This window comes from Sinocyclocheilus anshuiensis, unplaced genomic scaffold (assembly GCF_001515605.1).
Source record: "Sinocyclocheilus anshuiensis isolate Anshui unplaced genomic scaffold, SAMN03320099.WGS_v1.1 scaffold1363, whole genome shotgun sequence".
Classification (NCBI taxonomy): Eukaryota; Metazoa; Chordata; class Actinopteri; order Cypriniformes; family Cyprinidae; genus Sinocyclocheilus; species Sinocyclocheilus anshuiensis.
The window spans coordinates 14265-28355 of NW_015537984.1; the positions used below are offsets into that span (position 1 = coordinate 14265).

General features: G+C 33.7%; 1 protein-coding gene across 2 annotated transcripts in view; it reads right to left on the reverse strand.

The window, feature by feature from the left end:
• Positions 1 to 453: 453 nt before the first annotated feature.
• The window catches only part of LOC107673960 (interleukin-1 receptor type 1-like), a 25060-nt gene continuing 11422 nt past the window's right edge, over positions 454 to 14091 (reverse strand). For both annotated transcript variants that reach the window (XM_016467823.1, XM_016467816.1), the window contains 8 exons: positions 10471 to 10651; positions 8954 to 9119; positions 8166 to 8228; positions 7546 to 7690; positions 6364 to 6509; positions 3408 to 3551; positions 3049 to 3213; positions 454 to 1030 (listed from right to left, as the gene is read on the reverse strand). In XM_016467823.1, coding sequence (XP_016323309.1) covers positions 642 to 1030; positions 3049 to 3213; positions 3408 to 3551; positions 6364 to 6509; positions 7546 to 7690; positions 8166 to 8228; positions 8954 to 9119; positions 10471 to 10651 — 1399 coding nt within the window. In that variant the 3' untranslated portion in view covers positions 454 to 641. The remainder of the gene's footprint in view (positions 1031 to 3048; positions 3214 to 3407; positions 3552 to 6363; positions 6510 to 7545; positions 7691 to 8165; positions 8229 to 8953; positions 9120 to 10470; positions 10652 to 14091) is intronic.

A 14091-nucleotide genomic window follows, 5' to 3' on the forward strand; every position in this document is an offset into this window, starting at 1 on the left:
AAAACCCTCTCTCTTTCTCTATCTATATATTTATATTATTAATTAATTATATTATTATAAATATTTCTTTTTTTTTTGAAAGATGACTCTTCTGCTCACCAAGGCTGCATTTATTTGATCAAAAATAAAAACGGTAAAAATTGTGAAATATTATTGCAATTTCAAATAGCTGTTTTCTATGTGAATATATTGTAAAATGTAATTTATTTCTGTGATGCAAAGCTGAATTTTCAGCATCATTACTCCAGTCTTCAGTGTCACATGATCCTTCAGAAATCATATATAATATGCTGATTTGCTGCACAAGAACCATTTCTGATTATTATCAATGTTGAAAACAGTTGTGCTGACAAAAATGTTTGAGGAAACTTTTTTTTCAGGATTCTTTGATGAATAGAACGTTCAAAAGAACAGCATTTATTTGAAATAGAAATAATTTTTTCACATTATAAATGTCTTAACTGTCACTTTTGATCAATTTAATGCATCCTTGATGAATAAAAGTATTAATTAATCTTTTTTTGGCCTCGTTTTGTCTAGTTTTTCTCCTCAGAAACAACAACAACAAAAAAAGACTGCATTGTTATGATTCATCCAGGAACGTTACAACTTGACCCTGAGTACTCACATTTAGTGTTCATCTAGAAACTAAAGTTTCTCTGTTTAGCTTTGCCTCTGACAGGCATATGGTAGCGCACCTCCCTCCAGAAGTGCGCCGAGGGCTCCAGAGAGGTCACACGCTCCTCTGACTTCCCATCCCAGAAGACCCACCTCTTCCGTCTCTTCCAGGCCTGCAGAGCTCCCTGTTTGTCCTTGAGGAGGCGCACGGAGTGAGGCAGGCGCAGCGGCTGGCGGATCTCCTCCAGCTCCAGCAGCACGATCCTCATGGAGTTCTCCACCAGCGCTCGGTACAGACCCGTCTGCTGCTCGGCCCATTCCTGCGCCTCCGGGCTGCAGAGCGACGACGCCGTGTAGAGCAGCAGCAGTCTGCGACAGCAGCTCAGAGCGTCCTGCATCACATCCACCACAGCTGGAAAACACCACAGCTCTGAAGAATACAGTGATGGAAACTACAAATTTGTGAGCATGGACCACTAAACCAGTCATAAGGGTCAAATTTTTTTAAATTGACATTTATACATCAACTGAAAGCTGAATAAAAGTATAAGCTTTCCATTGACGTATGGTTTGTTATGATAGGACAATATTTGGAAAATCTGGAATCTGAGGGTGCAAAAAAAATCAAAATATTGAGAAAATCGCCTTTAAAGTTGTCCAAATGAAGTTCTTAGCAATGCATATTACTAATCAAAAATTAAGTTTTGATATATTTACAATAGGAAATTTACAAAATATCTTCATGGAACATGATCTTTATTTAAATGTGCAATAGGTGATTGTCTTCAGAAACATTTTGTGTTATGCTGGTTGAAAGTCTCTTCACATCCCAATAGCAGTCATCAAGTTAAGTGGTCTAAATGTATTTATCTGTATTTATATATTCTGTGGAAGGTGTAGGACCAAGAAATGTTCGTCCAATCAAAATGCTTGTTCCGAGCTATGCAGGCAGAGCGAGAACAAACATCAACAACCTGACCTTCCTTCCTGGTATTGTAGTACTTTTACTAACTGTACTATAAAGTTTTCTCACCGGTGAATGACACATGATGTATTGTAGTAATGTTGCCTCTGGTCATCTGGTCTGTGAGCGTAAATGCGTTCAGGGGGCGTGGCTTTGGACGGCGATTGCAGGGAGGGTGGGACGTTCGCGTTCAGTGCTATCAGGCTAAAGTTAGCATTTTTCAAGATCTCCTACTGCACCTTTAATAACCTAATGATTTTTGGCATAAAAGAAAAATCGATAATTTTGCGCATACAGTTTTTTTTGGCTATTGCTACAAATATACCCGTGCTACTTATGACTGGTTTTATGCTCCAGGGTCACAGGCATGATTTACATCAATACAGATTTAAGGCAGAGTAATATGTTCAAATAGAGCAAAACTGAATGTTTGAAAATTAAGAAATTAAGATCTGAATATTTAGTATTGTAATTATACAGTTGTACTGTAAAATAAAAATACTATATAAATACATATTTTTTATGTATTTTATACAGTGAAATATTTTTGTTAAAAACTACATTTAATAAATTATTATTATTATATAGTCATATCTATCTATCTATCTCTCTATACACACACACAAATGCACACACACACGCACGTACATACACATGCAAGCACACACGCAAACACACACACACACACACACACACACACACACACACACACATACATGACACACACGCACACACACACAAACGCAAGCACACACGCACACACACGTTTGGTATTATTTGGTATTAATAGTGTTATTTCTTGTTTGATATTTTCTTAGTAATAATAATAATATTAACAATAATAGTAATAATAATACAAATCATTATTACTATTTTTAAAGTCATACTGATATATAAAAGAAAAACAATTTTGGCCCAAATTGTGCAGCACAACAAACCTGTTTTTTTTTATTTTTTTTTATTGCATTTTAAAATCCCAATTTATATCAGAAAAAAATCCTAATTAGATTTTTTTTTTCCAAATCGTGCAGCTTTACATTAAATATGCTATACAATTGGTTTTCGAACTTAATCTGATGTCCAATTTCAAACAGAATAAAAGTTTGATTGATTAATTTTTAAAATTGAAGAAATGAAGACTTAAGTCTTTAAGAAATCAAGAAATCACACTTATTTTTTTTATTTACAATGAAATATTAAATAGTACTGAAATATTTGTAATATATATTATTTATATAATTCATTTATTTTTTAATATTTAAAATGTTTTTTTTTTTTTACTTTTTTTTTAATAATCACATTTTAAATCACAATTTTTATCAGAACCCCCCCCCTACACAAATTAGATTTTTTTCCCCCAATTAACTTCGGCTTACGTTTGCTGTCGGATCACCATTTGATGTCTTATATGAAATCACAACACACTGTTTATATGACGGTGCTTTGTTTTGTTGCATATGCTTTACCTTCCCCAGGCAGGCCGTCTCGGCCCAGGATGAACAGCTTATAACCGTACTGGCCCTCCAAAACCTGCGGCAAAGTGCTCATCGCAAAAATCTCAGCCTTTTCGCTTGAGCCCTCGAGGACTCTGGGATAGGCGATGTATGCATCATACTGCTTACCATCACAATCTAGAAAAAACCAAACAGCACAGAACATGCAAAATACATACATTAAAGGCAATTATTATGTATTTTTCAGCATGTCCTGCAGCGCTGCGATTGCACTGAAAGATGTTAATTCTAGTTTATGTAACCGCCGTAATTTCCCAGTAACTGCACGATGCTGCTAAAGTGCGGAAGTGTATTTCCTGTTTATTGACTACCTGTGGTTTTGTAGAGGAATGGAAACACAGTCCTGACCCACAAGGCCAGCTCCACCTTGAATATGGTGCACAGAAGCTCACCCGTCACGAAGAGCAATGCCACCGAGCCCAGGAGAAGACCAAGAAGCAAGAAAATGTTCGGATCTGAAGGGACAGGAGAAATAAATTATATTTATGTTTCCTAGTGAACATGTGAAAGCAGATTAGTTTGCTTCTTGAAAAATTATTTCCCACTTGCCAATCTTCAGATGCACTTACAGGCAATATTAACTTTCAAACATGTCATTCTGAAAACACAGTCACTGAAAAAAAATTGAATTTACTAACTTTTTTGAAGGTAATGGTTGCAATCAATTTATTTTATCTACATTTAAATAAACAAATTTAGTTGACTAACTTTCAACATTTTTTTTAAAAATGTAGCTAAAATAAATTGTTTGCAACCACTATACCTTAAAAAAATGTTGCATAATTTTTTTCAGTGTATGCAGGGAATTATTTTATTAATAAAAAAAAAAAAAAAATTTTATATTTAGATTAGAAAGACTAATCCGTTATAAAAACAATGTTTAGTAAAAAACATTAATTTGTTAAAAAATAAAAGTAAATGTATATAAACTAGTTAATAAAATGAAGAAAGGGCCTTTCAGGTTGTTATTTTTTCAACATTTAAATATTCAAATATTTTAAAAAAGACGTTAAAAATATTACAATTTAAATATTAAAGTCATATTAATATAAATTAATATGAATTAACATAAAATCAATATAAATTCAACATTTAAATTAGGGATGTAAATTAATAAAAAAAACGAATAATCTGAATTTTCTGCAATTATTCATTAAAATGTGAAAATAAATAAATAAATCATTTCACAGCTGTCCTATAATTTTCTGCAAATATTCATTATTCAAAATTGATGTAGTTAAACCAAATCAATAAATATATTAACATCAGTTCCCCAGATCATTATTTAGATCAACATAAATGAGGTATAATTTATTTAATGTTATTTTTCAATAAAAAAATTGATTTAAAGTGATTATTTACATTATTTAAATGATAGTTAACCCATAAACTTCACACAACCCAATAAATTCTGCGCAATAAAATAAAATAAAGAAGTTGCAGATTTGTTGATGGTCTGTGCTTTCTCTTGTTTTGCATGCAGGAAAATCTCAGCGGCTCTGACTGCATGAGTACACTCACTGCTCGCTTAAAGGTGCTGTATGTAAGTTTTTGACTCTACTAAAGCGTAAAAAATAACATAATATGTTTGCAGATATTTAAGAAAATGCTAAGTTAACATATTTGTTTATCTGAAAAACAATGCTACAGTCAGTTATTCTCCTTTGAAAATGTGTGTTCCGGGCCGGAATGTCGGTCTCTGTTTTGGTTTGTGAAACCCACACACTGCCAGTTTACCCAATTGTATTTCGGCACCCCGGGTTGCCAGTTGGCGGGAAACACAGCGTATTTAATTTCAGTCATGGAAGCTGGCAAACGAAAGGGGTCCGAGCGGGAAATAGAACTTTCTGCCCATCCTAAAAAGCCTCGACATCCATCCAAAAAACTTTATGATCAACAACGGTATAATAAAAGCAGAATAACTATTGGAGATGCGTTTGAGAGATGGTTGCTGGTGTCGTCAATCTGGCAACCTGCGTGTGCGTCAAGTCTGAGGAGGAGGGACCGGGTGAAAAAAACCCCTCTCCAATATTTTTAATTTGGACTGCAATACTTAGTTCAACCACTCGGTGTCAATCCTACATACAGCACCTTTAACCAGCGTTTAACTAGTCGTTGCCACTTGCCTATCTTTAAAATACATACAGAAATGCATATAAACTTTAAAACATGTTGCTCTCTAAACACAGAATGCAGGGAATTAAATAAAACAAATCCGTCATGAAAATAATGCCATCAACCGTTAAGTAAATACATTAATATTTTAATAAATAAAAGTAAATAAATTAGTTAATAAAAATTAAGGGGCATTCAAGATGTTATTAAATATTCAAATAAATTAGGATTGTAAATTAATACAAAAATTAAAATTATTCATTAACATTTAATTTAGACAGCATAAATATTAATATTGTAATTTTACAGTGGTACCGTAAAATAAAATTATTATATGATTTCTTAAATACTTGATTTTTTAATTTTACATTAAAATAGTAATATTTCTTATTTAGTTTACTTTTTTTTTTTTTTGAAATAGGAATAAAAAATTATTTTATAAAATGATTGTAAATATAAAATATTCAAATTGTGCAAGTTGAGCTCTACAGACAAGCACAGCGAACCTGGATTCTATTTTAAATCATCATTGTAATTTTCATCTGATAAAAACAAAACAACAACACTTTCTTGACATAAAAAAGCTTCAATTTGAAACTGAATTTGAGAATACACACAATTATAAAAATTAAAAAAAAAAGTTTCTGGAATTATTTCAAATTGATGCAGTTAAATCAATCAATAAATATATTAACACATTAAGTCCCCCGAACCATGACATCAACATAAAAGACGTATAATCATTTAATATGTTTAATAAAAACACATTTTTAATTAAAACTGATTACTTAAATAATTTCATGATAATTAACCTTTAAAATTTTGGACAACCCAATACATTTTTTGTAATAAAATAAAAAACCAAAAAGGTGCGGATTTGTAGATTTTTTTAAATTTTCTCTTGTTGTACATGCACGAAAATCTCAGCAGCTCTGACTGCATGAGAAACACCCACTGCTCCCTTAACCAGCGGACAAGTTTCCAACAACTAGTCGTTTGCTGTCGACACTGAAAGTGAAAATGCTCTGATGTACAGTTATGAGTGGCAGGATTTTGAGCCAATAAAAATGCACATATTTATCGACTGAATTGGCTAATAGAGAACGATGTGTGTGTTGAAGTAGTATTTATTTAGGTGTTGTAGTAACGCACCTGCAGGGACGAGTGTGATCTGAGCGGTCGGATGTCCTCGGCTGCTGGATGCCATACAGGTGAAGTTTAAATAGAAATCCTCCTCCGATACGGCAGACAGCGAGAGCGTTCGCACTATACGATAGCCATCCTCCATCTGCCTTTCACTTTAAGAGGAAAGCACACGGGTTACACTTCAACTGAAGGAAAAACATATGACTCACCAATATAAGCATATATACTATTACACAGAAATGTTCACCTTCCAAAACTGTGGGAAAATCCATGAACATGTGCTTTGTGTCTGCCTGAGCTATTCTCTCTTCAATGCATGCATGAAGAAACTACATGACAAAGTCTATAATAAAATCTTATCACAGGAAGGATATATATCACAAGTTATTTTTACTGGGAAAACAATCTATTAAAATGTTTTTATTTGTAATATTATATTGTAGAATTATTAATAACTATTCTAAATAATAATATGGCAACAGTTATTTTTGTATTATCCAATGAATGAAATACTTTAAAAATGAAAGATGCTTCATCTTGTTTTTTTCTTCTTAGCAGAAAATGTATAGATGCAAATCTAGTCAATATGGTTTCAAACAAGGATAATTAATCCAAATCTTATAATCACAGTGACGACATATCATAATATAGTTGTTATTTTCCATTAAAATGTTTATTATATTCAATAATCAAGTGTTAAGGGATTCTTTTGTATTAACCAATGAATGAAATACTTCGCAAACATACAGCGCTTCAAATTTATTGAGTATTTTCTCTATTTAGTATGAATTATAGATGCAAGTCTCATCTATATGGATTCAGACAACAAAGGATAATTAATTCACAATAATGACATTCATCACAATACTGCTATACTTTTATTTGAAAAAAAAAAAGTTTTAAATATATAATAATAATAATGTGGTAATGGCAATTTTAGTATTATCCAGTGAATTAAACACTTCACAAATTAAAGGTGCTTCATCTTTTTTGAGTATTTTCTAACTTTACGTATAAAAAAAAATTATTCATGATAAATGCATGACATGTCTAGTCTCTATATGGTTTCAAACAACAAAGCATCATTTATTCAAACCTAAAATCAAGACTGTCCACACCAAAACTGACCAAATTCAAGTCTTAACCGATCTTTATCTTATCTGAAACACAGCTAACTTCAGTACGCACTTCATGGGTTCCTGATGAATGCGATGCGACGTGTTTCGGGAGATTAACTCCTCTTCAGACTCCAGCAGGACTTTCCAGATCACGTCAACCATGGGAATGCCTTTGCCCTGAACTTCGAAGATGCAGTCCTTCCTGAAGGATGAACCTTATGAACAAACACACACAGGTGAGTCTGCAGTACTCTCATAAGTCATGTGAAGCATCTTGGAGACGCTGCCACAGTTCTTCTGGATTGAGTCTGTCTCAGTTTGTTCTGTTTCTTCATGTCATTCCAGACAGACTGATGATGATCAGATCAGATCTCTGTGTGCAGCACAAAAATCTCACTCGATTATTACTTTTAATGGCAAAATGAACGTTTGGAAATGTAAACTGATATTTCCTACTGACACACTACAGCAAAAGATAGAAATAACTGACTTCAAACCATTTTTTCAGCTGGAGAAAATACTAGTGTTCTAATCATTTTGGCCACCACTGTACAAACTGCAGTTTTGTTGCATTTCTTTGTAGGATGTGGTTACTGAACTTCATGTGTACAGAACACATATACTGAGAGGTTAAAAACCAGAGAGAAATAAACGGTAATACAGAATAAATAAAAGAAATGTGCAGCTCACCTCTCTCCACTTTGATGATCTCATTAACAGGCTCGATCACTCGTGGTTTCATTAAATACTCATCTGCAAGAATTAAAAAAAGAAATAAATAATCATATACCAGTAATTAAAAGCACCGTTTTGCTTGAGAGTCAAAACAGCTGATAAAAACATCACGATAATCCACAGCACTCCAGTCCATCAGTTAACATCTTGAGAAGACAAAAGCTGAAACAAACCCATCATTTAGATGTTTTTAACTTCAAACCGTTGCTAAAATCCGAGTCCATAACCCATAATAACGCTTCCTCCAGTGAAAAAGTGTTCTGGTCTGAATCAGGAGGGAAATCTGCACAGATCAAGCACCGTTTACAAGCCCAAACAGCTCTAAACAAATATGTGGCTGGATTTTGATGAGAGAGACAACAGGAGATGCACTTTTTCACTGGAGGAAGCATTATTATGGATTATGGAGTCATATTTTAGCTGGAAGCAATGGTTTGCAAGTTAAAACGTCTTAATGATGGATTTGTTTCAGCTTTTCTCAAGACATTAACTGATGGACTGGAGTGGTGTGGATTACTTGTGGGTTATTGTGATGTTTTTATCAGCTGTTTGGACTCTCATTCTGACGGCACCCATTCACTGCAGAGCATCCATTGCTGAGACACTGATGCAATGCTGCATTTCTCCAAATCTGATGAAGAAACAAACTCATCTACAGCTTGGATGGCCTGAGAGTGAATGAATTTTCAGCAGATTGTCGTTATGTCTACACACAATCTTTCCATTGTGCAGTAAATGCTCACCATTCACTTCACACTCTATAGTTTCGGCCATTTCACGGATAACTCCAGCTAAACGAAAGGTCATTTTGCATGTGTAAAATCCGGCGTCATCGACATGTACTTTGTGTATGTTGAGCATATCTTTATGTGGAGCAAATTTCTCATTTTCTCGAAGGAGCTCGCAGTTCTGAGAGAAAAGCAGACACAGAGACAAAGATAAAGAGTTTACATCAACTATGAAATCTAGGGGTCAAACTGAATGAATGAGTAAAGGTGCACAGATCCAAAATAAAACAAAATGTACATTGCCATGTCGGTTTCTCAACTACCCTCTGAGAGTATTTACATTGAATTTATGCTTTTCGTAGACACTATAATTGGAAGAAACATATTCTGCATTAAAGGCATACGTTTTTGTCAGTTTATGCATGTGAATTTTGCTGGCAATCGAAACCATGATTTACTGTTTGAGCAGTAAACTTTTAATAAAAGTTTCCGTGCTGTGTTGTCGTGTGCTATAATGTGTGTGCGTGCGTCTATGAAAGCAGCGTAGCCTAAAAAAAAAAAACTATATATATATAAAATATATATATATTTTCAAAATAAGATTCACTTTGTGAAAGTCATATGATTAAAAATAATGTTTACTTGTTTGTAATGTTTGAAAAATATTAATGTTTAAGGTTTATTGTTTTTACCACTTTTCCCTTTTTTATTATTGTGAATTTTAGTGAACTGAATTAAAGTAGGGTTAATTTGTTCCTTAAACATCTACCATTTTTATTTAAGAATCAAGGTCCCCACACTAAAAAAATTAGGCCTGAATTTAATATTTACATATTTTAATTGCATATACAATTTCCATCTATTTGGATTACAATATTTTAACAAACTACTAAACTTAACGTGATGCATATTAGTCAGTCATACATAAAGAAACAGCTAAAAAAAAAATCATGGAATTGTTTGTTATTAACCATATGGACCTATTTGATTTTACTTAATCATATTTTTAAAATGCTTTTATACAAATTGCTTAGAATCAGCATAAATTTGTTCGCTGTAAAAACAATTAAATTTATTTATCAGTTAAAATGTATGAGACTGAAACAAATTTACTGATGATAAATATATAAACCTGTTCACTGTGTATTTAAAACATATTCAGTTTATTAGTACTATTACAGAAACCTGACATGTTTCATTTATGCATGACTGACAAATATATGAATATAAAACTGTGTCATCCAAATGCATGGCAATTTTATTTGCAATTCAGATACATTAATCTTAAATCAAGGCATAATGTGATTTCTAGACTTGGAGAAGTCATGGAAACTAATGCAATTTAAAAAAGTTTCTAAAATGATTAAATGCATTTTGTTCAACAGAACGAATTATCATAAAATAGATTTGAAAAACCATTAAGGAGGAGTAAATAATAGCAGGACTTTCATTTTTAAATGCACTTTTAAAATGGCTTTAAGGCCTCTCAGGCAAACTTCATCAGATATGGGGATAAACAAAGCATTCTCTACCTTGTACCACTGGTAGGACGGACTGTCCACACTCTTTAAATACCTCCTCAGAGGGCAGGCGAGGAGATCATTCACATGAGCGCTGATCCGCTGGAGTCCCCTCTGCGGTCTCTCACAGTTTTCCGATGTCATTTTGGACACCACCAGCCCCGTCGCCTGTTTGTAGCACTCATTTACAGTCCTGATGACATGAAACACAGACATGTTGCATGACAAAGACATGACGGCTAACGCAATGCATGCTATTTTAAAGCCATTTCTTAAAAATCGAATTTATTCCAGTATTCTGCATTCAGCTGTCATGCTTCTCACACAGCCGTGGCATGGAAAGAGTAAGATATTATGATACAAAAGTATCTGAAGTATTAAGTGTTTTTTTCCAAAACACAGCACATATGGCATGCAAATGACAAATGCTGCCCCTTTGCTGACGGTTTAAGCACTGTCCATTAATCTAGATCAGTGTTTATCAGTTTTTTGTCCTATGTTCCTCAGAGCCCCATTAATAAAGCCACATATGTTCCAGTATAATAGGAGCTATATTATCCAGTTATATTATACTGGGGAAAAAACTTGATGTGTTAAGGTACCCAGTACAAACAAAACAAAATAAAATAAATACAAAAATAAAATATTATAAAATAAACAAATAACTGCAACAAACAAATAATAACAGTCCTAATATTCTTATGTTTTCTGATTCATAGGTTTAGCAAAATAAAACGAATAATATTATAAAAATAAAATATTAATAACAATAAATAAAAATTATACTATAAAATAATAATAATAGTAATAATAATAATAAATAAAACGACAACTAATTAAAACATTTCTTGTTCAAAGGTTTAGCAAGACAAAATACTATAAATAATAATAAACAATAAATAAAAAAAAATAAAGTTATTAAACAACTTTATAATTGTTTAATTTGAGTCAACAAAACACAAATAATAATAATCCTATAAAATAAACAACAACAACAACAAATACATAAACAATAATATAAAAATAAAACAAATTGAAGGGGTCCTATTATGCTCTTTTACAAAGTCTTGATTTTGTTTTGGGGGTGTACTAGAACATGCTCTCATGCTTGGTGTTTCGAAAAACGCATTATTTTTCACATAATTTACATTATTACAATACCTTTCTCCCCAGGCTGGCACAAACGGCTCGATTAGTTCCGGCTTTGATGAAGGCCCGCCTTCCGAAAAACGAAATGTGATGTGATTGGTTAGCTGTCCCAGTGCGTTGTGATTGGCGAACAGCTTAGACGGTGTTTCAGTACTGCCCCGCCCCTTGTCAAAGCAGCAGGTGTGTTCGACTTCATGCAGCGCTGCGCAGACCGATCGGCGAGAGTAGCCGCTTGCAGTCGGGGGCGGAATTGAACGCGGAGACGTCAAGTCGGACACTTTCTGCTCCTGGTAGTGACGCTCTCGTGGTGTTTGCATACTCTATCACAGATGAAGTGAATAACATGCAATATTTGTCAAATACACAGACGTTTCAGAAACGTTTTCATGAGCAACAGATATATGTAACACCCCAGCGACTTATGACTGCTTTTGTGCTCCAGGGTCACATATACTGATTATATACTGCTTAATACGTCGCCATCTGTTCAAGAATAAAGTTCAACAAACATATACTGTTTAAATACCAATAAAGTGGGGGTATATATGCTTTTATTAGTGTTTTTTTTTTGATAAACGTGATATAACATTGCAACTACAGTAAAAAAGCTTTTACTGTTCTAAAAATACAGATTTGTGAGCAGTATTGGAATTGAAGATGTTAGAAACACATGTCATTGTTGTCATGCGGTGAATCTGGCCAATCGTGAAACAGCTGTGTCATCATCAGCGCTCCTGCAGTCGCTGCGTCAGCCGGCTGCTCTCGAAACGCTATCGCGGTACTTTGATGCCACACGTGACAGTGACGTGGCGTCGGCTAAATTTCTAACCGGCATGCACTGCTTCAAGTCAGCCACCGATCGGTCTGCGCAGCACCGCATGAAGTCGAACGCACCTAACAAGTTACGTCTGCTCTGGTTTAGTTGGCGTCAATATTGCATCAATTTGAGCCGGATTCAGACCCAGAGAATATTGAACAAGAGGATCGCGCAGAACCTCTGCACGCACGGACATTGCAAGACATATTAGAGTGGTAATGTTATTGTTTTTATTTTTTATTTTTTATTTTATTTAAATCACGTTTTACATAAGATGTCAACAACCGCTTAAAAATAACTGCATTTACTAAGTACAGATAAGTGCATATGTATTTAAATTTAAAGACCCCTTTAAATTACATTATAATGTACATAAAGACTTCACCCTGGGCTGGAAAATTTCGCATTTTTCAGTGAAACGTTTGTCCTTCTGTGGCTCTAATAAAATCTGTGCTTCATATAAAGCTATAATATAGATCGTGCTTTCTTTTTCCGTTTGCTCTGTTGTTACACCGAACGTCAGACTCATCTATGCCGCTTTTTGATCTTTCTTAAAGTAAACTTTTGCCCATTTGGTGATCAAATAAACAGTTTTAGACAGCCGCTTGAATTGAACATGACGCGTGTGTGTGTGTGTGTGTGTGTGTGTGTGTGTGTGTGTCATCATTGTCACTGTCAGCAATTTATTATAAAAACGTTTTCATAATTGTAACATACATATTTACATACATTACATACATAGTGCATTTGTAATAACTTGCGAAAACCTGACGCTACAGCAGCACTTCTTCTTTTTTGCCCCTCCCCACCCCCCAACCATTCGAATTTCCGTAGGCGGGATTTATTATATTCTAATGGGCCGCTTTGTGACATCACAAAGCCCGGAAAACAAATGCTGTAGTCCAAACAAGCCGTTCGTTGTAGTTCTTGAAAAGGGATTTTTTTTTAAAACGAAATATCTCCCTGTGGAGTGGACTTTGAGATTTGTAAGTTTGAAGATCTTTTTTATGCCCAAACATACACACTACACACTATCTAAAATTCAAAAAGTGAAAAAGCATAATAGAACCCCTTTAACATTTTAATTAATGTTTTAAAATGTTATCAAATTAAAATGTTACAACTTTTATTTTTGGCAAAGTTCTGCACAACAGAGGTATACAAAGTTAAAACATGGACAAACATAATATTCCTTAAAAATAATGTTTAAATAAATTCATTATTATAAAGAATATTATTATTGTTGTTATTTTTACTTTGAAGTACATTACAATGCTAATATATTTATAATTAATATCAAGTTAAATTAAACTTTTATTTTGACGGGTTGTAGCGGACCTTTGAGTTTCAGAGTGTATTTGACAATGGTTTTTCTCAAATAAAACTAGGAAATGTTTATTTACGTTTTCTCTCAGAGCAGCTCTGCTGATGTTCATGTTTATGTAGACGCTGAACACACCATTAGCATCATGCGTACTTCAGTATGCAGTAGATAAAACAGCGCCACTCAGAGACATGCAGAAACAAGCAGATTATTTATATAGCAGTCTCTTTGCGCATAAACAGTCACAGACACATATCATATCTACTTTTGATTTATCCATCCATCAGATTGCGCGTTTTACGTGACATCCTCGTTATACTGTAAATTCCATGTTCACGACAGC